This window comes from Lycium barbarum, chromosome 6 (assembly GCF_019175385.1).
Source record: "Lycium barbarum isolate Lr01 chromosome 6, ASM1917538v2, whole genome shotgun sequence".
In the NCBI taxonomy this organism is placed as follows: Eukaryota; Viridiplantae; Streptophyta; class Magnoliopsida; order Solanales; family Solanaceae; genus Lycium; species Lycium barbarum.
Genome location: NC_083342.1, coordinates 89,362,509 through 89,387,115, shown reverse-complemented (window position 1 = coordinate 89,387,115; position 24,607 = coordinate 89,362,509). Strand labels below are relative to the sequence as shown.

The 24,607-nt window shown below is 40.4% G+C and overlaps 2 protein-coding genes and 1 long non-coding RNA gene across 4 annotated transcripts; 2 read left to right on the top strand and 1 right to left on the bottom strand.

Moving 5' to 3' along the window:
- Nucleotides 1-367: 367 nt before the first annotated feature.
- Nucleotides 368-8,715, top strand: LOC132644741 (conserved oligomeric Golgi complex subunit 8). The gene is made up of 13 exons (XM_060361349.1): nucleotides 368-386; nucleotides 486-624; nucleotides 700-852; nucleotides 3,047-3,195; nucleotides 3,835-3,912; nucleotides 4,011-4,104; nucleotides 4,226-4,300; nucleotides 4,433-4,729; nucleotides 6,220-6,287; nucleotides 6,380-6,434; nucleotides 6,578-6,716; nucleotides 7,801-7,985; nucleotides 8,075-8,715. The coding sequence occupies exons 2-13, from the start codon at nucleotides 496-498 to the stop codon at nucleotides 8,366-8,368; spliced, it is 1,716 nt and encodes a 571-aa protein (XP_060217332.1). The 5' UTR covers nucleotides 368-386; nucleotides 486-495; the 3' UTR covers nucleotides 8,369-8,715.
- Nucleotides 8,716-9,234: 519 nt separating this feature from the next.
- Nucleotides 9,235-12,863, top strand: LOC132644740 (receptor-like protein EIX1). 2 transcript variants are annotated; one of them, XM_060361348.1, is made up of 2 exons: nucleotides 9,235-10,500; nucleotides 10,591-12,863. In XM_060361348.1, exons 1-2 carry the CDS (start codon nucleotides 9,537-9,539, stop codon nucleotides 12,624-12,626), a joined length of 3,000 nt encoding a protein of 999 aa, XP_060217331.1. In that variant the 5' UTR covers nucleotides 9,235-9,536; the 3' UTR covers nucleotides 12,627-12,863. The 2 variants fall into 2 exon arrangements, with proteins under 2 accessions (XP_060217331.1, XP_060217330.1); XM_060361347.1 differs by having other exon boundaries at nucleotides 9,236-12,863.
- A 781-nt stretch (nucleotides 12,864-13,644) lies between these two features.
- LOC132599795 (uncharacterized) lies at nucleotides 13,645-16,315 on the bottom strand. Its single transcript, XR_009567019.1, has 3 exons — nucleotides 16,118-16,315; nucleotides 14,969-15,034; nucleotides 13,645-14,068 (listed from the first exon to the last, which is right to left on the bottom strand). It is a non-coding gene; the product is annotated as an uncharacterized LOC132599795 (long non-coding RNA).
- Between the last annotated feature and the right edge of the window lie 8,292 nt (nucleotides 16,316-24,607).

Sequence of the window (24,607 nt, the reverse complement as noted above, 5' to 3'; positions counted from 1 at the left end):
ACTAAGATATAATTAATTAAAATTTTCCTATTTTGTCCTTCACGTCAATTGTTTTTTGAAGTAACCTTTATTGATTAGAATACAATATATGAGAGATAAAAGTAATACAGTAAAAATACACTTTTATTTATTCTCTCTATTTTAATTTATTTGACACTTTTCACTTTTGGAGAGTCAAACTTTCTAATTTTTATCATGTGTTTGAACCTAGAATCTTTAAATTTTTAAAATAAAATTTATGTATTGGAAAACTACATCAAAATTACCATAAGTCATTATAATCAATAATTTAAAAGTGGACTATGTAAAAGTAGCATGCTACCAAGTATGAAGGACTAATGGAGCTTTAACGGTGTTGAGCAACAAAAAGTTTTGGCAGTGAATAAGTAAGTAGTTAAAATTTGGGAATTCCATTTTTACAGCTATTGTAAATTTGTTTAGTCATATATTTCTGGGGAAGCCGAGATCCTCCCGTGAAATTGCAGATCTGATACAATGGATTCGGAAGATCGGATGGAGGAAGCTTCATCATCACCGGTGACCGGACTTCTCCCACTTGCATCGGCTTCACAACAGCCTTATGTCTCCGAACTCCTCTCTTTCACTCTCGATCGCCTTCACAAAGTAATAACGCATCTTTCAAATGTCCTACTTCATTTCATTTGGATGAATTCCTTATGTGAATTTCTATTTGTGCAGGAACCGGAACTGCTGAGAGTAGATGCCGAGAGGATTCGAAGGCAGATGCAAGAGGTTGCCGTTGGTAATTATCGCGCTTTTATATCTGCTGCTGATGCGTTACATGCCATTCGCGAACAAGTTTCTTTTGTTGATAACCATCTTCACTCCTTGGTAATTTTTATCTTTTCCTCGTAGAATTTTTGTTAAATTTGTTTAATACTCCCTTTCTCCCAACTCATGCCATACTTTCTCGCTTTTCGAGACTCAACTATTGGATTACATCAGCTCTATATTTTAAGATTAAAGTTTATATATTTGAAAGCTACATGAGAAGTACTATAAGTTGCAACTTTTCTCATATCAATTTGGTGAAAATAATACATCTTAAAATGTTGTTCAAAGTTCATGCGAATTTCGGCAAGCGGAAAGTATCACATAAATTGGGATAAAAGGAGTAGCTATTTTAGTACTCATTTAATTTAGAAGTGTATATAAAAAATATAGTAATCCTAAGGACTACTAACTGAGACTCACATTAAGGATTTGGTCTGTTGCATTGCTATAGCTCGAATAGATTTCCAAAAAAGTGTGACTGGAATATTAGTGCATGAGTTTTTGTTTGGTTAAATCTATTTCCTTTAAGCTAACCACACAAAACTTCTAAGGATCCTTTCGGATAGCTTATTCAATTTAGGTGTGCCTTATGATTGGCTTCAATTCTACTGTTGTTATTTTCCTTTCTATCCTGCTTTGGTTACACTTCTTTTGAGCCAAGGCTCTATCAGAAACAGTCTCTCTACCCCACAAAGGTAGGGGTAAGGTTTGCGTACATCCAGACCCCACTTGTGGGATTACACTGTGTATGCTGCTGTTGTTGTTATAATTGGCTTCAATGTTTGTATCTTTGAATTTATTCATTAGAAAATTTATCTAACTTAGTTTCTCTTTTCAATAAAGCAATGTGTTAAACTCAAAATCAACCAACCAAAAAGCATTGAGATCAATGAAATAAACTCAAGTCATGGGTTTTGAATCCTCAACTGTAACAGAAATAGTTACTCCATACCAGCGTTAACAAAGCATAGAGAAGCACACAAGATATTATCATGCTAATTACAATTGAAGAAGAACATGAATGCTGTTAGCATGGCTTGATCTTGTATTCCGAATTTTCCTACTTTTCTTGTTGTCATCCAAGGGCTTCTCTCTGTCTTTGAAGCTCAAAGGTGTTCTTGGCCCTTCTTCAATTTATTCTTCAAAACCTATTTTGTTCTCTGTCTATAGAGGTCAAAACCATAAACCTTCAAAAGTTATAAGCTTTTCCTTAGTAGAGCCGGGTAAGCCCTTTCCGAGTAGAGGTGGGTGGCCAACAATCTCTTCCTGGATTGTAGAAGCGCCTCCAAAAAATAAAAAAGTCATCTTAGCTACTCCTGTCTTGCACAGTATATTTCCTTGTTGAGCACCGGTGGGCTCACTTCTTCCTCGAAACAGTTCAGCGGCCAGCGTGTCACGCCTCCTGTAAAATTACTATATCTTGTGTAACTACTTGTTTTTTTTGGAAAATAAACTCAAGAGATATCATCCCACCAAATGTTACGATCAAACCTATTCTAGGCTGGTACAGTTTAATTCTTGAAATTGATTGATAACATGAAATATTGTTAAATATGGGCAACTTCTCTCCATTTAACTCAAAGTACAACCAAAATTAATCAGAGAAACCCTTAAAATGCTACGAGGATTGAGCAATTTGAAGCTAGAAGTATTTGTTTTATCCGTATAAAAATCAAGTCATCAGCTCGTCTTTACATTGAATATTTTTTTTAATAAAAATTTTCCCCTCTGCTTTTTTCAGAACTAAATGTTACGTCAACAGCTTAAAATAATTCAAAATTGAGAGAACAACAACATACCCCGTGTAATCCCACAACAGCTTAAAATAATTCAAATTGAGAGAATGAATGTGCAAATTTTTCCCTTTAACTTTGTTACTAGATTTAATCATATTGAGTCAAAATCAAGTTTATATTTATCTGAACCTTTCAACTTTTACATCAAATTTTGTAGTGATCAGAACCAAGGAACATCTCGTATGCTATACTTGTTTTATCTCAACCCTATATGCCGTTGTTTTGGGCAGAGCTTAAGAAGACTGCTTCACTGCTGGTGATTCATTATTTATTCAATTCACCTTTATATGCTGCGGTTGTAGTTGCAAAACTATTGGCTAGTTTCTTGCTCTTGCTTTCTTTTATTATCACCTGTAACTGTGCAAGTTTGAAGATGCAATTCATATCTTTCTCACATAAAAAATTTTAGGTAGAAAGGGGCGAAAAAGATTATGGTTGTGTTTCTTCGTTTGCAGATCAATGAGATACCTAAGCTAACTTCTGGTTGCAGCGAGTTCAGCACCTCTGCAGAACATATCCTGGAGAAGAGAAAGATGAACCAAACATTGCTTGCAAATCATAGTACTCTGCTTGACTTGCTTGAAATTCCTCAGCTAATGGACACGTATGTTTTCGTCAATGCTGTAAGGATCACACGTTAGAATTGAAACTGCATCCATGATTTTGAAGGGATAAAATTTCAGTGGTACCTGCTAATGATGACAAAAGATAACATAAGTTTGCACTTCAATCAACTTTACAATAGATAGGACCTTTAACACGAAGTTCATCCCAATCTCTTTCTCCTATACTCTTGTTCTTTGGTATCACCAACCCACCTTCATAAGTGCAGTTTATGTATTTGGCAAGTAAATTTGTGAGAGGATTGATTTGGGTGCAGACATTGTAATCGAGTTGTAATAACCAACTTTTCCTTTTAGACAAGGAAGCTTAGCCTAATGGAAAGGACCTTTTACCTCAAACCATGAGCCATGAGGTTGGTAGTTCGAGTCACCAAGAGAGTAAAGTGAGAGGAGGTAGTGTTTGGTTCTAGGTAGAGGGGTTTGGGTGTGGGGCTTAGCATATAAAAAGACCTAAGTTTTTTGTTTATATTTAGTCAAGTTTGAAGAAGAAGCTTTATGTGTTCAGAACATAATGTGTATAATTAATTATTAATATTTCATATTAGTGAATGACCAATATCATATTTTTTACCTTCAGTGCTTTGGTGGTGCTAGACTTAAGTGGTCTCCTGGTTTTTCAGATGTGTGAGGAATGGAAACTATGACGAAGCCCTTGATTTAGAAGCATTTGTTTCCAAGCTATCAGCAATGCACCCCAAGTGAGTCCTTTTCTTTGTTTTTCTGTATGAACTGATCTAAACTGAATCTGATGAAAGCTTATTAAGATACTTCTGTTTCTTTTTCGCCTCCCCTGAAGGTTACCTGTCATTCAAGCACTTGCTGCAGAAGTTCGGCAAACTACCCAATCTCTTCTTTCTCAGCTTCTCCAAAGACTTAGGTCAAACATTCAGGTGATGTCTGGCGTAGATTATGTGTACCTTGTTACAGTAATGCTATTAGAGCATACTTGAATCGAAGTTCGCCACAAATTATGAAGCTTAAGACCTTACTGTTTACAATTTAATGTTGCAGTTGCCAGAATGCCTGCGTATCATTGGATACTTGCGTCGAATAGGAGTATTCAATGAGTATGAGATGCGTTTACAGGTGAGATTGATATACTTGAACAACACTGGGTTTTACCCAACACCTACTTCTCCCAATTGCTTTTAGTCTTCAGTTATTGCATTTAGTTTTTCTGTTTTTACCAATAGTTGACCAATTTTGCCCCTTCAACAGTTTCTAAGGTGCCGTCAGGCATGGCTTTCTGGGATCCTTGATGACTTGGATCAGAGAAATGCTTATGAATACCTTAAAGGGATGATACAATGTCATCGGATGCATCTCTTTGATGTTGTTAATCAGTACCGTGCAATATTTGCTGATGATACTTCAGGGAGGGAAGAAAACTATGATGGTGGACTTCTCTTCAGTTGGGCCATGCATCAAATTTCTTCTCACCTTAGAACTCTAAAATTGATGCTACCGAAGATCACTGAAGGAGGTTCTTTATCAAACATTCTTGATCAGTGCATGGTGAGCACATATTTATTTGTGCTAGGCAGCTCCTCTAAATTCATTTTGCTGAAATAAAAGGTCTATTTGGCTGTGATCAACCTTGAGGTCTTCTGCTTGCAATCACCATGAATACTAAACACATGAAATAAAATGTATTGCATTTTGAATACAAAACAAAGGGATCGCAAATTCCCAGAAATTGTTGGAGAAAGATAGTTTAAGTTTGCCCGTATTATTCAAGTAATTTGTTGCACTTTGGCCATCCTGCTGAAAACATTCCAGATCAAGACTTTGATATGATTTATGAAAGGCAAAAAGCAGGCAATTGTATTTTCTTCTCTCTCTCCCTCTCTCTGGTGGGGCAGGAAGGCGGGTGGTGGAGCACAAAAGGAACGAAGCATATTCACCTTTGGGTATACTTGTGTGCTGAGCTAATCAGAAGAGCAATATAACTCAAAAGCTAGACTGAAACCTAAAAGAGTAGCGTCGAAATCCATCCCTTTGTTTTCTTCTAGTCGCTTCACTTTACTCAGTCTATTTCAATTTAATCTTTCTCCACTCTTTGGCCCCTACCTCAATGAAACCAACGCAGATGGCATTGACTTTCTTGTCCTTCTCCCACATTAAAAATGGGAAATAAATTCAAATCTTTGCAGGCTGAAAACTTCAATTACTTGACAGATTTAAAATCTAAACTGACTTGGCTCTGATGGCATAAAATAAGGTAGAAATATCTTTATTTTATGTCCCATTATAACGAGAACTATTACTTACAAGAGTATGCCTGCGGACTTTTTCTTATATTCTCTCCATCCTGTTTTATGTTAAGATGTTAATTTGACCATTGCCTTCCCGTGCGCGAAGCGAATGGGCGTTGCGCCGTGGGTCAGTTTCGGGGTGGGAAGCAAAGAGAGTCCAGAAGAATTATTCACTTGGATCGGCGAGCTTTTTCAGCCCACAGACTAAGAATCAATGGAATGTCTGAATATTAGTAATAGTTGGAAGTATGAATGATATCAAAGTTTAAAATTTGCTTACTAAGTGAGATTAAGTTCTTGAAATTTGTGAAACTTTTATAGAATTGTATTATTTTGAGAAGCATGTCAAACATTTTCCAAAGGCAAGACTGTCATGTAAATTGCGACGGGGGAACTAGGAAGTATGCTTCTCCCCACCCCTTCTTTTGGAGGTTTTTCTGTGTGAGTTGGTTTGGTTGGGGGGGGGGGGGGGGGGATTGAAGAGGGATTCAGCAGGCATCAGTTCTTCGCTGGTTATTATCTACGAGTTCAGGTGAAAACCAGTATTATTTGAAGCCATTAGGTTTAGTCAAAAGGTTCTTTAATCTATTTAGGGGTTCATATTTCTTAGTTGCATTGGCGAGATTGTTATTGCTTGTTTCGTAGCCTTGCAATAGTTGTTTAAATTGTTGCATTTGTTATATACTTATTCACGCGTTTAATCTTGGATTTATTTCACTTATTGATGTTTTAATCCTTTGTTGTTGACAGTATTGTGCTATGGGGCTTGGTTGGGTTGGATTGGACTTCCGTGGCTTGCTTCCCCCTCTTTTTGAAGAGTACATTCCTGTGTTCTTTTTGATTTTGGAATGTTAAAATTGGTCATTAAGCTAGTCCTTTTATGCATTTCATTTTCTGATGACTTTTGCAGGGCGGTCCTAAATCTGTTTTTGAAGAACATGAATGCCGCTGTTGAGAATTTCCAGGTATATATTTTTGACCAATGGTAAAAATTCTGTACCTAACAGTCGGCCTAAATGGGAACACTTTGACCTGAAGTTATCTTTTGAAGTAAGCAGTATCATTCTTCAGTCAGGATTGGTAATATGTATACTTCACTTGATTCCAGTTGGTCCTCGATTCTCATCGCTGGGTTCCATTACCAGCAGTCGGCTTTCCTGCCAGCAGTTTGAGTGAAGAAAGTCATGAAGATGTTACTCCTCCCTCAAGTCTAATGGAGCACCCACCTCTGGCTGTATTTGTCAATGGTACGTTACATAATCAGTTCACTACTTAAGCCCCTTTGCAAAGGTTCCCTCTTGTTCACTTAAGCTCCTTTGCAAAGGTTCCCTCTTGTTCATTGCCTGCAACAGTTAATGCACTAAGAAAAGGACAAGTACCAAAATATGAGATTACTAGGCCAGCATGAGAAATATCTAGGTTTTGAATTCAAATTTGCGCTTTGGGCTCCTGCTGGAGTACTCTAACAAAGTAATGGTGTTATGGATTTAAGTATGTCATAAAAAATGCTTTAATGTCTGTGGCGCTGCCTGTGGTCTCGTACCAAGCAAAGGCAAACGTCTTTTAGAATCCTACAAGTTCATTCTTTGCATTTTCCATGAGTAAACAAAGAATAAAGACCTTAGAGATTGACACTCACTTTTCTGTAACTTGTGTGGAGTTCACTCTGTTTCATGTTGTTGAAATTGATTTTAAGTCATTTTTGAAAAACGTCTGTGGTTGCCGGAATTTTCGAATTCTAATGATGATATCTGATTATCTTATAATTGAGAACTCAACTACAGAATTGAAAATTGTTTATCTAGTAATCTAATCTAAGGATATCTAATTTGGGTGAAAGTATCTTCATTGAGTGCTACGACCTACAGGTGGTAAAAGCTGAGTCTTTGATATAGGGAGAAGATTGAGCTTCTATTAAATCACGGGAACGTTTGCAGAGTATCATATTGTATGAATTGTTATCTCGATCAATTTACTATTGAGCTGATACTGTCATGACTAATGGTTTCAACACCACCCTGCATCAATTAGGTGTCAGGTTCTAATCCACCGAAGGCTTCCTCTTATACCTTCCATTCATCACAATTCACGGGCCCATCCGCGCCAATAAAAAAGGAACAAATGAAAGTCAGTTTGGCCACTGTATTTGGTATCTATAAGATAATAGCTTTTCCAACTACTGACCTTTGCGCTGATCAAATAACCTTTGGCTTTATGTTTAAAGCTCAAAAAAAGGGAAAGGAAATTGTTGGCTTTATGATTCAACTAATTGCTAAATAGTCTTTTTACACTAATCCAGTTATTTTTGCATCCTTTGTATGTAATTTGCAGGTGTCTCTGCGGCAATGAATGAATTAAGGCCTTGTGCTCCCTTAAGTTTAAAACACGTGCTTGGTCAAGAACTGGTGAAAGGATTGCAGGCTGTTTCTGATGCTTTACTGAGATATAACACTACTCGCATGCTTCGAGAGAACGAGTCTCTGCTTTTCCTATCACTATGTCGAGCATTTATTGAGGTAGCGTCATATGAACTTGTTTGACCTTCATGTACAATTGAGATTTGTGCCCCAGTTGACTCAAATAGACAAATTATGTACCTTTCCAGGTAGCTTTCCCACACTGTGTTACTTGCTTTGGCCGTTGTTATCCTGGTGGAGCTGCTCTTATAGCCGATGCAAAAACTCTTTTTGATGGAATTAGCCGATTATTGGCAACTAGAGAACCTCCAAAACCAGTTCGTAATTCTGAGGCCAAGAGTATATCAGAAAATGGTGACGTGCCTAATAAGGAAAATGGGGGGATTCCTAGTACTGAACCAACTGAGGGTACCAACACAGAAGAGGAACCCAACAATGTCCTTTCAGAAAATGAGGAGAAGCCTGGTAATCTATCATCATGATGTTGAAGAGCATATGCATTCAGAAAGCCAGTATATATGTATACTGCATTTTCTGATGAAGTACCAAAGAGAATCATAAAGATGCTTGTTTTCCTGCTTCAATTCCTGGGAGTAACCTTTTCATATGAGATAGTGGTGGTGGTTGATTCATTATTATCAGATAGCTATAATGAGCAGTCACGTTTATACTCATCTTAAAGGAACCGATACTGCTCAGATGGAGTTCGGCTTGTAACATCTTTGAATTTTTTTTTTCTTCCTGTTTCACCTCCACTAATTCATAGTGTTACTGAGTATTAATTGATTTATATACGAGATGTCCCAGTGCAATGAAGATTTTGTACATACACTGATGCTCCAGGGTCTACGAAAGGCACTAAGTTGTATGAGTTCTCAGATATTGTTTAATTTTGAGAACAAAACGGGACTTGTATGCTTCCTTTGGGAAAAAATTGTTTGTTCCTTAAGCTGTTGCAAATTTGAAATACCTTTTTAGCAATGTCCAACAAAAATACACAATGGATTTTCCTTCAGTTAAGATTAAGGATTCCACTTCCCCACAAAGTCTCGCTTCTTCACTGTCCCCTTGTCTGATCTTGACGTAAAAGCAATAGCTATACAGCTCCAGCATGATTATCATCTTAACTTGAATGGCTAAAGTAATACCACTAAAACCGAAACCTGCCTCAATTGTCTCGATAGCCGTAGATTTGTTCAAAACATGTCTTCTTTTTGGTCTGCTATCATTTGAGAACAATATTTTCAGTTTCACTTTTCTTTTAAAGTGTGCCAAAATAATGTCAACTTCAAAACACATAATACTCAAAAAGAAAAATAATTGTAAGAAACCATCTTTAACTCTTCTAGATCTATCTTTTGTTTATTGTTATATTGCTGACTTCTGGAAAGTTGTTAAGATAAAGAACAAAAGCTAACGACAATAGCCGAAAGATTGACGCTCAAGAAAACATGACAAAATCATTTCCAAATCCTATGATAATAGAGACCAGTTGACTAAACGTGCAAACCAATTTCCTTATCCCTTTTTTTGTACTTTATACAGCTAATGGGAAGTGACAACCATTTTGATAATACACCATTTGTCTTCAACCATCTAATCCCATCCTGAAGAAAAGGGTGCTTGTTCTGCTTCCAAGACTTGGAGTTGATGGAGAGGCTTCAAGTGTATATTCTTTTTCTTGTCATTTTACATTCAATAGCAGTAGAATTTGCTTGTAAGGCCCAAAACGGTGCTAGCAATTGTTCAGCTAATGATCTTGAGGCACTTGTTGATTTCAAGAATGGCCTGAATGATCCTGAGAACCGGCTTTCCTCATGGCAAGGAAAAGACTGTTGTAAGTGGAGAGGAATAGGGTGCAGTAACACTACTGGTTCTGTTATCAAAATAGACCTTCACAATCCATTTCCAGTCAGTTCTGCTGATGTTACCAGGTATGGTTTTTGGAACTTGAGTGGGGAGATTAGGCCCTCTTTGGTAAAAATTCAATCTTTAAGATACTTGGATTTGAGTCTAAACGCATTTGGTGGAATCCTAATTCCAAGATTTCTTGGTTTTTTGAAGAACTTGGAATATCTAAATCTATCAAAAGCTGGTTTCTTTGGCACAATACCTCCAACTTTGGGAAATCTTTCTCACTTGCAGTATCTTGATGTTTCTTCAGAATTCTCAGCTTTGACTGTTGAAAGTTTTCAGTGGTTAACTGATCTTGTTTCTTTAAAGTATCTCAGTATGAACCAAGTAGAGCTCTCTATGGTAGGATCAAATTGGTTGAAAATGCTAAACCAGCTTCCACAGTTAACAGAGTTGCATCTTTCAACTTGTGGCTTGTCTGGCTCCATTTCATATCTTACTCCTGTCAACTTCACTTCATTAGCTGTTATTGATCTTAGTTTCAATAGTTTCAACTCAATGTTCCCGAGTTGGCTTGTAAATATCAGCACTCTTGAATATATAGACTTAAGCGACTGTGGTTTTAGAGGCAGAATTCCACTTGGCATCAGTGAGATTCCAAGGTTAAGATACTTGAACCTTGCGCTAAACAACAACCTTAGCGCCAATTGCCTTGAATTATTTGGCGGAAGCTGGGAACAGATAGAAGTTCTTGATTTAGGTTCGAACAAACTACATGGAAAATTGCCTAGATCCATCGGGAGTATGACTTATCTGACTCACTTCTATCTTCTTTTTAATAAAATTGAAGGTGAAATACCAAGTACTACTGGAGGACTATGCAATTTAATCAGCTTCGATTTATCAGGAAACAACTTGACAGGAAGTCTACCTGAGATACTCGAAGGAATGGAGAAATGTGATTCCAAGAGGCCTTTGCCTAGTTTGATGTACTTGAGGCTGAGCAGCAACAGTCTTGTTGGTAAAATACCAGAATGGTTGGGTCAGTTGAAAAACCTTCAACAACTTGGATTAGCTTCCAACTTTTTGGAAGGCCCTATACCAGCTTCTTTAGGAAAGCTTCATAATTTGACCAACTTGGGACTTTCAGGAAACCAGCTAAATGGTACTCTACCGGAGAGTTTTGGCCAGCTTTCTGAATTGTCTGTACTTGATTTTTCTTCTAATTTCCTCACTGGTACTCTATCAGAAGTTCATTTTAAGAACCTGCGCAAAGTGAAGATTCTTGACCTTTCATCCAACTCCTTCACCTTGAACGTTAACCCCAACTGGATTCCTCCATTTCAGATTCGAAATCTTGACATGGGTTCTTGCCATTTAGGTCCTTCTTTTCCTACTTGGCTCAAGTCTCAAAAGGAGCTCAGGTTCCTAGACATTTCAAATGCAAGTATTTCAGATTCCATTCCAGGCTGGTTTTGGGAAATTTCATCTAATTTATCCCTGCTGAATTGTTCTTTTAATCAGTTAAACGGTAATCTACCAAATCCATTATCAGTGTTCCCCTTTGCAGATGTTGATCTGAGTTCTAACCTATTTAAGGGAACCGTTCCTTTACCTAGTGTCCCAGTTGAATTGCTTGATCTTTCAAACAATAAGTTTCAAGGTTTAATCCCTCAGAATATTTCTGAAGTCATGCCAGACTTGATATTTTTGTCTCTCTCGGGTAATGAAATTTTGGGTGAAATACCAGCTACTATAGGAAAGATGACCCTTCTTCAAGTCATTGATTTATCAAACAATAAGCTAACGGGAAGCATCCCTTCAAGCATCGGGGAGTGCTCTTACTTGAAAGCTTTAGACCTTGGGAGCAATAATTTATCTGGCTCAGTTCCAAGTTCTTTGGGCCAATTGAGCCAGCTTCAGTCGTTTCACTTAAATGACAACAAATTCTCAGGAGGGATCCCCTTTTCTTGGAAAAATTTATCTAGTTTGGAAACACTTGATCTAGGTAACAATAGACTATCCGGAAAGTTTCCCTCTTGGATCTCTGATGGTTTTCCAAATCTTAGAATCTTCAGATTAAGGTCAAACTCATTTTCTGGAGAACTTCCTTCAGAAATATCAAATCTGAGTTCATTGCAGGTCCTTGATCTTGCAGAAAACAACTTGACTGGCACCGTTCCAACAAGCTTAGGAGACCTGAAGGCCATGGTACAGGAGCAAAAGGTGAATGAATATCTGTTGTACGGGAAGTATAGAGGGATTTACTATGAAGAAAGCTTGGGAGTGAATTTGAAAAACCAGTTTCAAAAGTACACTAAGACTCTATCACTTCTGACCTCAATAGACTTGTCTAGGAACAACTTCAATGGAGCATTTCCTGTGGAATTGACAAAGTTGCATGGCCTCATGGTTTTGAACTTGTCTGGAAACCAAATCAGTGGACAAATCCCAGAAAACATTTCAAGCTTACATCAGTTGGCGTCGCTTGATCTCTCGAGTAATATGCTTTCTGGAGTCATCCCATCAAGCATGGAATCAATGTCATTCTTGAGCTATCTCAACTTCTCAAGCAACAATTTATCTGGTATGGTTCCTTGTAAGGGTCAGATGACAACTTTTACAGAGTCTGCATTTGAGGGGAATCCCCATCTTTGTGGAGCTCCGCTTCTAGTACTATGCCAAAATGGAAACTCAGACAATAGAACAGTACTAGAGAATGACAGCAGTGGCGAATTTCATGATAGATGGTTTTACGTGAGTGTTGGATTGGGATTTATTACAGGTATTCTTGTTCCTTACAGTATCTTACTCGTTCGAAAGACATGGAGACGAGCATATTTCAATTTCTTGGACAGACTCATCGACAGAAATTGCCTAGTCTGAAGGCACAGAATAACCAGTAACGGATTGAACAGCACCAGAAGATCAGATCCGGGCACTAGTTTTTTCATATTAAGTTCCAATCATTGTTTGTAGAAGGTGAATCCCATTGTAGATAAGACATCTTTGTACTATTCTTAAAATCAATGTCAGGGGGGTAAGGTATTTAGGTTTATATGAATACAATTAAGCCATTTAATCCTGCAATTCTATTTTCATAGCCGGAGTTCAACTTTTCCTGTATGCTGTGTGGCTGATACTATTTGTGAATATAAAAAAAAAGGAATTTGATGCTGTAGATTATTTTCACCTAAAAGGCTCTCGCAACACTTAGTAATTGTTACGTCCCGTATTTTTATACATTGGGACAACCCGGATTAACTATGATAATTCAAGGCCAAGACCATTCCGGGATTTGAAGTCGGGACTTTTGACCATTTGATTTTATTTTGAGATATAAGTTATGTATGAAATTGATGGCATTGAACACTTAGGAAAAATTGGGACCACAATTCATAAAATTAGAATTAAAAATGTGGTGCAAAAATGCCTTGGTGGCCATGTAAGTTGATATGGTCCCACACCTTGTGTGGCCAATTTTAATTGGTCCAACACATTGTGTGGGCCAATGACAATATGGAGATATTTCTTTAGGGGACTTAAAAGATGAAACCAAGTCTTCTTTCCTCATTCACTCATTTCAACACTTAGAAGAGAAAACAAGACATTGAGAGCCCTTTTTTTTTTTCCACTGTTTCGGCCAGCCAAGGGGAAATCCAAAACCCATTTTGAGCCTCCCTAAAAATAATTTCTTGGTGTTAATCAACTACATTGAAGACCCTAAGTAGCGTGGAAGTATCGTTTGGGTCATCCATGTCACGACCCAACCCCGTAGGCCGTGACTAGTGCCCGATCTGGGCACCCGAACCCATCTATCAAATATTATCTCAAATTCTATCAACTCATTCTAGTATATGGCGGAAGCCGACAAGACTTTATTTCAAATTTAGGTACTTTCCAGAAAATTTCGGCAGAGTTTCCTTTGTTTTACGGACTATCCAATATACCCTGCACGCAGAAAATACCAACAAGAGCCACACAGGGCTAACCAAGCATTATATAAACATATGCGGACCGGCCGCCTAGGCGTATAGGATCGCCCAAACAACATATGCGGACCGGCCGCCTCGGCGTATGGGATCGCCCAAACGACATGTACATACATCCATACAGAAAGACCCTAACCCACAAACATGTCCACAGACCTCTAAACAGACAGACAGAATCATATGACGGGACAGGGCCCCGCCGTACCCATGAACGAATATATACAAATGCACTAATAAATATATATACCAAAAGTATAAGCTCCGGAAAGAGAGGAGCACTCCGAATAGCAGAAAGGGTGTCCTAAACAGGTGGACCACCAGGCTGTGCGTCTGTACCTGCGGGCATGAAACGCAGCCCCCGGAGAAGGGGGTCAGTACGAAATATGTACTGAGTATGCAAAGCAGAAGGTACAGAAATAAATCTGAATAATAATCGAATCAGATATATAGAAAATAATACATATCAAAATGTTTATTTCCAAAGTATAAATTATGCATAGGGCACTGGAAAATGTGGTCGCCCGCCTGTCGATGGCGCCACAACACAGCATAACACCAGAAAGTTTCAAATCTCCGAATCCCCATCACACATCACAACACAGCATAACGCCAAATATAAGTGGAACCCGGCCCTCGAGCGAGGAGCACGGTGAACCATAAACACAGCATAATACCGGAATGTATCAAAAAGCGCACGACAACAGAACCGGCCCGGGAACCGGCGAACGATATCATAGTAGGCACGAGCGGAGTAGTGAGGAATCATATGCATAAAATCATTATTATAAATCCGAAGGATAAGTAAAATAGTCATATTCGAAATCGGAATAATAATTATCACTTTTTGATTCAAAGTTGTCGAATTTACATAAAGGGCGTCGCGGGACCCACGGACGAGTATAGACCCGAACTGAGCCCGCCTATGAAAAACATACCCATTATACATCAAGAAAACTCCTATAAAAATTATTGGAGCGATCCGAGCCTCTATGCGAAAAGTATGGCATTCAGAGATTACAAAATTCCTTAAAGTGAACATTTTCTATGCGAATTTCGGAAACCGATTACTTCAAATACATCATGGTTCATATTTCATAAAAACATACATAAGAGTGCCAAAGAATATATATATGGATCATAACATGCTCGGATCTCGAATTTGGAATTCCCTTGAAGCTCTAATCTAGCCTATGTGAAACTAAGGCATGCCAAAAGAAGGAAGGTTACTTTACATACCTCAAACGCTCTCCAATATGATCCAACTCAAGCTAAGTCCAAACTATGATTCGGGCTGCCCACGATCTAAAAATAAGCCATAAAATGCCAAACATTAGCTAAAGACTCTTTGGGCATTAAATTCCAATTTCGCCCTTAATTCTACAGAAATTTGGGCAGCATTTCCCCTGTAAATAGGCTACCCCGATAATTTAACTCGGCCGTATCAATCAACAACAACAACAACAACCAACCTAACAACATCAATAATAAATTCGGAAGACAAAATAACATTAATAGCTCTCTTTTTCATCATTCGACAACTTTCCAAATATTCAATTCAACGGCTCACATTCAAGCCACCACATCGCTCACACATTTAATTATCCACCCGAGTCTTTACCACAATATTCTAGGATATTCTAAACAATCCACATAATATTTCCAACGACCCGAAAATTTTTCCACTGTTTGGCCGAAAACAGTCCCCTTTTCCATTCCTCATTTTCAAGTCATGTTTTGTACCACAATCCACAATATAACGATATGATTTTCATAAAATATACAATTTACGTCAAACGCACAACTAGCCTCAAAACAGCCCACAATTTCTCAACATCAATCTTGAGCCACTTAAACACTTATTTCCAACTAGAATTCGTTTCGACGATAACTAAAATACTAAGCGATAGTATTACGATCTTCGACACATTATAAAACTCACATTCGCCCGCGCCACACACATACACATGTTAATGATTCTTATATATACAAATTTTATTCAATGCACAAAGTTCTCCAAATCAGTCCGCAACGCTTACTATGTCAATTTGGGACATTAAATTCTCATTTCTAACCTACAAGTCATCACAATAACCATTACGACGCTAAGCGAGATTAATTCCTTCTTTGCTACAATTTGGAGGCTATAAACACGGCTACACTACACATATACATGTATCGATGATTTTTATTCTTTTCCCCACTCGATACCAATCTGACATAATATAGAATTAATTCATCAATTCCATTTGTCACACCCATATACACGGCTAGAACACCCATCACACAACCCACTTCCAATCATACTATATTTCATGATTTCCATCCCTATTAACATACCATAACATGAATAAATGTTCACAACACAAAAACAAGAGCAAAACATACCTTTTTTCTTCAATCCACCAAATAGTTAGGGTTTGCAAATGGGTACAACTAATGGTTGGATGACCCAAACAATACTTCCACGCTACTTAGGGGCTTCAATATAGTGGATTTGTATCAAGGAAATAATTTTGGAGTGACTTGAATTTGATTTGGGTTTTCCTTTGTTCTTGGCCGTGAGGTGCTTGGTGATGGCCTTCAATTTTCTTGATATTTTACTAAGTGTTGAAAGTGACAAAGATGACTTAGAAGTCCTCTTTTTACCTCCACAAAATTCCTCTATGTGTCCTTGGGCCCACACATGTGTTGGACCAATTAAAATTGGCCACACAAGGTGTGGGACCATTTAATGGACCACACGGCTAAAAGGGCCAATTATTGCACAACATTTTTAATTCAAATTTTATGAATTGTGGTCCCAATTTTTCCTAAGTGTCCCATACCAATAAATTCATGCACAACTTATATCTCAAAATAAAATCGAAGGTTAAGAATCCCGACTTTGTATCCCGAATTTTTTTTTTGTCCTTAGCTTATCATAAATAAATTCGGATTATTCCACTGTACAAAAACACGGGTTCTAACATCCTCCCCCCTTTAGAACATTCGTCCTCGAATGTCAGATTAACCTTACCGGTCATACAACAATTTGGGGGAGTTTCCTTACTAACTATCACAACAATACAATCATTGATCAACGATTCATTTATCAAACAACATAGTCAAATAGAGAATTGGATTACCTGTAGTCTCTGAAAATAAATGAGGATACTTCTTCTTCATATGCTCCTCAGCTTCCCAGGTCATTTCCTCTCGGTTATTGTTCCGCCACAGCACTTTAACAGAAGCCATATCTTTGTTCCGCAACCTTTTTACCTGGCGATCCAATATGGCTGTAGGCTGCTCCTCATAAGATAGCTCCTCGGTGACCTGAATATCATCTACAGGAAAGACTCTGGAAGGGTCACCAATACACTTACGAAGCATAGAAACATGAAATACCGGGTGTACCGCTCCCAAGTCAGCTGGCAAATCCAATTCGTAGGCCACCTTGCCTATTTTGCGAATAATCAGATAGGGCCCAACATATCTCGGACTGAGCTTTCCTTTCTTGCCAAATCGCATAACACCTTTCATCGGTGACACTTTCAGGAACACCCAATCGCCAATCTGAAACTCTAACGGTCGACGTCGCTTATCGACATAAGATTTCTGTCGGCTCTGGGCTGCCAACAATCTTTCTCGAATAAGTTTCACCTTATCCACGGCCTGCTGGACCACATCTGGGCCAATCAACTCAGTCTCCCCAACATCAAACCAACCGATCGGTGATCTACACTTCCTGCCATACAAAGCCTCATATGGTGCCATCTGAATACTGGAGTGGTAGCTGTTATTATACGCAAACTCAACAAGCGGTAAATGGTCATCCCAGCTACCCCTGAAATCAATAACACAGGCACGCAACATATCTTCCAATGTCTGAATAGTGCGCTCGGCCTGTCCGTCGGACTAGGGATGGAAGGCTGTACTCAGGCTCACCTGGGTCCCCAATCCCTCCTGAAACGATCTCCAGAACTTAGCTGTAAACTGGGCACCTCTATCGGAAATAACAGACACAGGAACTCCATGAAGTCGTACAATCTCCCTGACATAAAGCCTGGCATAATCCTCAGCTGAATAGGTGGTCCGAACCGGAAGAAAATGGGCTGATTTCGTCAGCCGATCAACAATAACCCAAATGGAGTCGTACCTCCGTGGAGTGCGAGGCAAGCCTACAATGAAATCCATATTAATTATCTCCCACTTCCACGTTGGTATCTCCATCTCCTGCAATAACCCACCGGGTTTCTGATGCTCAATCTTCACCTGCTGACAATTAGGGCACTGGGCAACGAACTCTGCTATATCCTTTTTCATACCGTCCCACCAATATAGGCATTTGATATCATGGTACATCTTCGTCGACCCTGGGTGAACAGAATATCGGGCGTAATGTGCCTCGCCCATAACCTGTCGCCGCAACCCTGCAACGTCAGGTACACACAATCTGCCTCTGTGAAATAACACTCCATTAGGTGAAATCTCAAACGGAGTCTTCTCCTGTGCCAGCGCTGCGTCTCTGTACTGTGCCAGAATAGGATCCTCATACTGATGCCGCTTAATATCTTCTGTAATAGAGGACTCAGCAACACCTCGAATAGAAACCCCAACATCTCCAGAATCAGCCAAGCGAACTCCAAGACTAGCCAACTGATGAATATCGCGAACCATTTCTTTACTCTCTGATGGCACGTCTGCTAGGCTGCCCATAGACTTGCGGCTGAGTGCATCCGCCACAACATTAGCTTTCCCAGGATGGTAGAGAATGTCAACATCATAATCTTTCAGCAACTCTAACCACCTCCGCTGCCGCAAGTTCAGCTCCTTTTGCCTAAAGATGTACTGAAGGCTCTTATGATCTGTATAAATGTCAACGTGAACCCCATATAAATAATTTCTCCACATCTTCAAAGCATGAATGACCGCGGCCAGCTCCAAATCGTGAGTAGGATAATTCTTTTCATGTTTTCTGAGCTGCCGGGAAGCATAAGCTATCACCCTGCCGTGCTGCATCAACACACATCCCAAACCAATACCAGAGGCATCACAATAAATCACATACCCATCTGGACCCTCCGGAAGAGTCAGGACTGGAGCCGTAGTCAACTTCTCTTTCAGCAACTGGAAGCTACGCTCGCAAGCATCTGACCACTGAAACTTAGCTCCCTTCTGAGTCAGCCTTGTCAAAGGCGCTGAAATGGAAGCAAACTTCTCCACGAATCTCCGATAATAACCAGCCAATCCCAGAAAGCTACGCACCTCTGTCGGCGTCGTAGGTCTAGGCCAATTCTTTACGGCCTCGATCTTCTGGGTATCCACCCGGACGCCATCAGCCCCAATAATATGTCCTAGAAATGCCACTGAAGATAACCAGAATTCACACTTAGAAAATTTAGCATATAATTCCTGGTGCCGAAGTGTGCCAAGTACCGTCCTCAAATGGTCCGCATGCTCTGCCTCTGACCGAGAATAAACCAGAATATCATCGATAAATACGATCACAAACATATCCAAGAACGGTCTGAATACCCGATTCATCAGGTCCATAAATACTGCTGGGGCATTTGTCAGCCCAAAAGACATAACTCTGAACTCATAGTGCCCATATCGGGTCCTGAATGCTGTCTTGGGAATATCAGCCTCTCGTACCCGTACCTGATGGTAACCCGATCGCAGGTCTATCTTCGAGAAGTACCTGGCACCCTGCAGCTGATCAAACAAATCATCAATCCTGGGGAGGGGATATTTATTCTTGATGGTTACCTTATTCAACTGCCGATAATCAATGTACATCCGCAGCGAGCCGTCTTTCTTCCTCACAAATAATACCGGAGCTCCCCAGGGTGACGCACTAGGCCGAATGAAACCCTTCTCCAATAAATCTCTCAGCTGCTCTTTCAATTCTTTCAATTCTGCAGGTGCCATTCTGTACGGAGGAATAGAGATAGGCTGAGTGTCTGGCAACAGATTAATAGCAAACTCTATCTCCCGTTCGGGAGGAAGACCTGGAAGCTCCTCTGGGAATACATCTACAAATTCATTAACCACTGGGACTGACTGAAGAGTCGGTGCCTCTGCCTCTAAATCATGAACACGGACCAGATGATAAATATACCCCTTTCTGATCATTTTCTCAGCCTTGAGGTATGAAATAAACTTACCCCTCGGCGATACTGTATTACCTGCCCACTCTATAATTGGCTCCCCTGGGAATTAGAATCAGACTATCTTCTTTTGACAATCAACATTAGCATAGCAAGAAGCTAGCCAATCCATACCCATAATCACGTCAAACTCGATCATATCTAACTCCACCAAATCCGCCTTAGTGCAGCGGCCACAGATAATCACAGAACAATCTCTATAAATCTGACTGGCTATAACAGAGTCCCCTACCGGTGTAGCTACCTCAAAAGGCTCTATCGGTTCGGATTCTATCCCAATTGTATCAGCAACGAGTGGAGATATAAATGATAATGTAGAACCAGGATCAATCAATGCATACACATCACGAGAGAAAACCAGTAATATACCTGTGACGACATTAGGCGAAGCCTCCTGGTCCTGTCTGCTGGCTAAGGCATAAATGCGGTTCGAAGGACCGCTAGAACCTGAAGCACTGCCACGACCTCGACTGCGTCCCGCCGGTGCAGGCATACCTCGCCCCGCAGGGCGTGCAACTGATGGAGCAGATGATGAACCAGCGGCTGACCCCGTCGGCTGAGCCACACTACCAGAACCGCTCGCCAACGGACAATCTCGCATAAGATGGCCCTGACCACCGCATGAAAAACAAGCTCCAGTAAGTCGATAACACTCTCCCGGGTGAGATTTCCCGCAATGGGAACAACGGGGCCTGGGTGGTCTGGACTGGCTGGGACCTCTAGCTATTTGTGACCCTGATGCTCTGGAGCTCTGACCGGCCCCAGACTGTCCTGCACTGTCAAATCTCCTACCGGCTGGCTGTGTACCCCGGCCTGACGGAGGAGGATGTCTGCCTGACTACTGCTGCTGAGGCTGTCCGCCTCGAGAATCTCCAGAATAACCTGCGAATCTGGCCCTCTTGGGCGACCTCCTGTCCCGATCTCTGCTAGAATAATCAGCTCTATGTCGGTCCTCCATACCCAGGGCATAAGCCTGTAGTCGGGCAATATCCATGTCTGCCTGCAATGCCACCGCCATACAACCATCAATCAAATAGCGGTCTAACCCCATCACGTATCTGTGCATCCGATCGGCCATATCTGCTACTATGGCAGGTGCATACCGGGCCAAAGAATCAAACTCCACATTATACTCACGGACGCTCCGACCCCTCTGCTGCAGATGCAAAAATCGGTCAACCCGCGCCCGCCGTAACTCTAGGGGCAAAAAGTGGTGAGTGAAAGCAGTCACGAACTCGTCCCAAGTAGCTGGGGTAGCACCCTCACCCCTGGATAGCTCCCAGGACTCATACCAGTGAGCAGCAACATCCCGTAGTCTATGCGAAGCCAACTCAACAGACTCAGTCTCTGAAGCCCTGACCAAATCTAGTGAGCGCCGCATCCCCCGAATAAAGTCATGGGGGTCCTCGTTGGGCTTAGACCCGTAAAACTCTGGAGGGCCACATAATAGAAACTCTCGAACCCTCAGGCTGTCACGCCTATCGTCATCATCATCATCTCTCCGCCCGCGTCTGCGAGCCTGTCCCGCTACCAGAGTGGTCAATAACTGCACAGCCTCTCTCAGTGTCCTGTCCTCCGCCCCTGGCTGAGGAGCTGGAGCCCCTGGAGCTAATGGTGAAGCTACTCCAGACTCCTCTGACGATGAAGACGTAGCAGAGTTGGCTGGCCGGGACGTAATATCACGCATCATCTGAGCAAGGGTCCGAGTATCCTTCTGAGCCCGGCTGGTCTCTCCTACTACGCCCTTTTTCTTCTGGGCGGCCGTCGCTTTTTTCGGAGGCATCACTGAAAGAAAAACAACAACAGATCAGAACAGAATCATCCTAATAGCACAGCTCTATCGCACGATCTAAGATTCAAAGAAAGGAAACATCCTAAATGTCCTGTAGCTTCCTGTTTATAGATGTGGTGCACAACACACCGATAAACAAGACTCTACTAGACACGGTCTGTAGACATTCCGAGGACAAACCGCTCTGATACCACTTTTGTCACGACCCAACCCCGTAGGCCGTGACTAGTGCCCGATCTGGGCACCCGAACCCATCTATCAAATATTATCTCAAATTCTATCAACTCATTCTAGTATATGGCGGAAGCCGACAAGACTTTATTTCAAATTTAGGTAATTTCCAGAAAATTTCGGCAGAGTTTCCTTTGTTTTACGGACTATCCAATATACCCTGCACGCAGAAAATACCAACAAGAGCCACACAGGGCTAACCAAGCATTATATAAACATATGCGGACCGGCCGCCTCGGCGTATAGGATCACCCAAACAACATATGCGGACCGGCCGCCTCGGCGTATGGGATCGCCCAAACGACATGTACATACATCCATACAGAAAGACCCTAACCCACAAACATGTCCACAGACCTCTAAACAGACAGACAGAATCATATGACGGGACAGGGCCCCGCCGTACCCATGAACGAATATATACAAATGCACTAATAAATATATATACCAAAAGTATAAGCTCCGGAAAGAGAGGAGCACTCCGAATAGCAGAAAGGGTGTCCTAAACAGGTGGACCACCAGGCTGTGCGTCTGTACCTGCGGGCATGAAACGCAGCCCCCGGAGAAGGGGGTCAGTACGAAATATGTACTGAGTATGCAAAGCAGAAGGTACAGAAATAAATCTGAATAATAATCGAATCAGATATATAGAAAATAATACATATCAAAATGTTTATTTCCAAAGTATAAATTATGCATAGGGCACTGGAAAATGTGGTCGCCCGCCTGTCGATGGCGCCACAACACAGCATAACACCAGAAAGTTTCAAATCTCTGAATCCCCGTCACACATCACAACACAGCATAACGCCAAACATAAGTGGAACCCGGCCCTCGAGCGAGGAGCACGGTGAACCATAAACACAGCATAACACCGGAATGTATCAAAAAGCGCACGACAACAGAACCGGCCCGGGAACCGGCGAACGATATCATAGTAGGCACGAGCGGAGTAGTGAGGAATCATATGCATAAAATCATTATTATAAATCCGAAGGATAAGTAAAATAGTCATATTCGAAATCGGAATAATAATTATCACTTTTTGATTCAAAGTTGTCGAATTTACATAAAGGGTGTCGCGGGACCCACGGACGAGTATAGACCCGAACTGAGCCTGCCTATGAAAAACATACCCATTATACATCAAGCAAACTCCTATAAAAATTATTGGAGCGATCCGAGCCTCTATGCGAAAAGTATGGCATTCAGAGATTACAAAATTCCTTAAAGTGAACATTTTCTATGCGAATTTCGGAAACCGATTACTTCAAATACATCATGGTTCATATTTCATAAAAACTTACATAAGAGTGCCAAATAATATATATATGGATCATAACATGCTCGGATCTCGAATTTGGAATTCCCTTAAAGCTCTAATCTAGCCTATGTGAAACTAAGGCATGCCAAAAGAAGGAAGGTTCCTTTACATACCTCAAACGCTCTCCAATATGATCCAACTCAAGCTAAGTCCAAACTATGATTCGGGCTGCCCACGATCTAAAAATAAGCCTTAAAATGCCAAACATTAGCTAAAGACTCTTTGGGCATTAAATTCCAATTTCGCCCTTAATTCGACAGAAATTTGGGCAGCATTTCCCCTGTAAATAGGCTACCCCGAGAATTTAACTCGGCCGTATCAATCAACAACAATAACAACAACCAACCTAACAACATCAATAATAAATTCGGAAGACAAAATAACATTAATAGCTCTCTTTTTCATCATTCGACAACTTTCCAAATATTCAATTCAACGGCTCACATTCAAGCCACCACATCGGTCACACATTTAATTATGTGAATTGTTTAGAATGTTCTTGAAAGTTGTTAGTATGGATTTGGGTTAATAATCGAATGTACGAACGATATTGTGGCTTGAAAGTATGCCATTGAACAGAATAATTGGAAAGTTGTCGAATGGTGTAAAAGAGAGCTACTATTATTAATTTGCCTTTCGAATTGATTACCGATGTTGCTAGGTTGGTTATTGTGGTTGTTGTTGTTGATTTTGAGCGAGTTAAATTCTCGGGATGGCCTATTTACAGGGGAAGTGCTGCCGAATTTTCTGTAGAATTTAATGATTAGTTTGGAATGAATGACTTAAATGCCCTTAGCTAATGTTTGGTATTCGAGGCGTAATTGTATACCTTGGGGAGCCCGAGGCGTAGATTCGGGTTAGCTTTAGATTGGCTATCTTGGAAGTGCGTTCGAGGTATGTAAGGCAACTTCCTTTCTTTTTGGCATGTCTTAGTTTTCATAGGCTAAATTAGAGCCTTAAGGAAAATTCTAAATCCGAAACCCGAGCATGTTATGATCCGTATATGTTCTTTGGCACTCTTATGTATGATTTGATGAAATATGAACCTTTACGTATTCGAAAAATCGCTTTTCGAACTTTGCGCAAAAAGGTTTCACTTTAAAGAACTTCGAAATTTCCGAATGCCATATCTTTCACATAAATGCTCGGATTGCTCCAAGATATATTTTTATAAAAGTTTGCATTACGTATAACGAGTATGTTTTCCATAAGCGGGCACGACTTGGGTAAATTCCCGTCCGTGGGTCCCGCGACTTTCCTTTATGTAATTTAGGAACTTTTGAAAGAATTTGTTAACACTATTATTTCGATTTTCAAATATGATCATTTTACTTATGTTTGAATTTATGAGGATGATTTTATGCATATGACTACTCACT

What these genes read in the sequence shown, in the direction of transcription:
- LOC132644741 (XM_060361349.1), top strand. Translation starts at nt 496, where the DNA reads ATGGATTCGGAAGATCGGATGGAGGAAGCTTCATCATCACCGGTGACC. An exon ending in CCGCTGTTGAGAATTTCCAG is followed by an intron (nt 6,435 to 6,577) that starts GTATATATTTTT and finishes ACTTGATTCCAG; the next exon opens with TTGGTCCTCGATTCTCATCG. An exon ending in TATGTCGAGCATTTATTGAG is followed by an intron (nt 7,986 to 8,074) that starts GTAGCGTCATAT and finishes GTACCTTTCCAG; the next exon opens with GTAGCTTTCCCACACTGTGT.
- LOC132644740 (XM_060361347.1), top strand. Translation starts at nt 9,537, where the DNA reads ATGGAGAGGCTTCAAGTGTATATTCTTTTTCTTGTCATTTTACATTCA.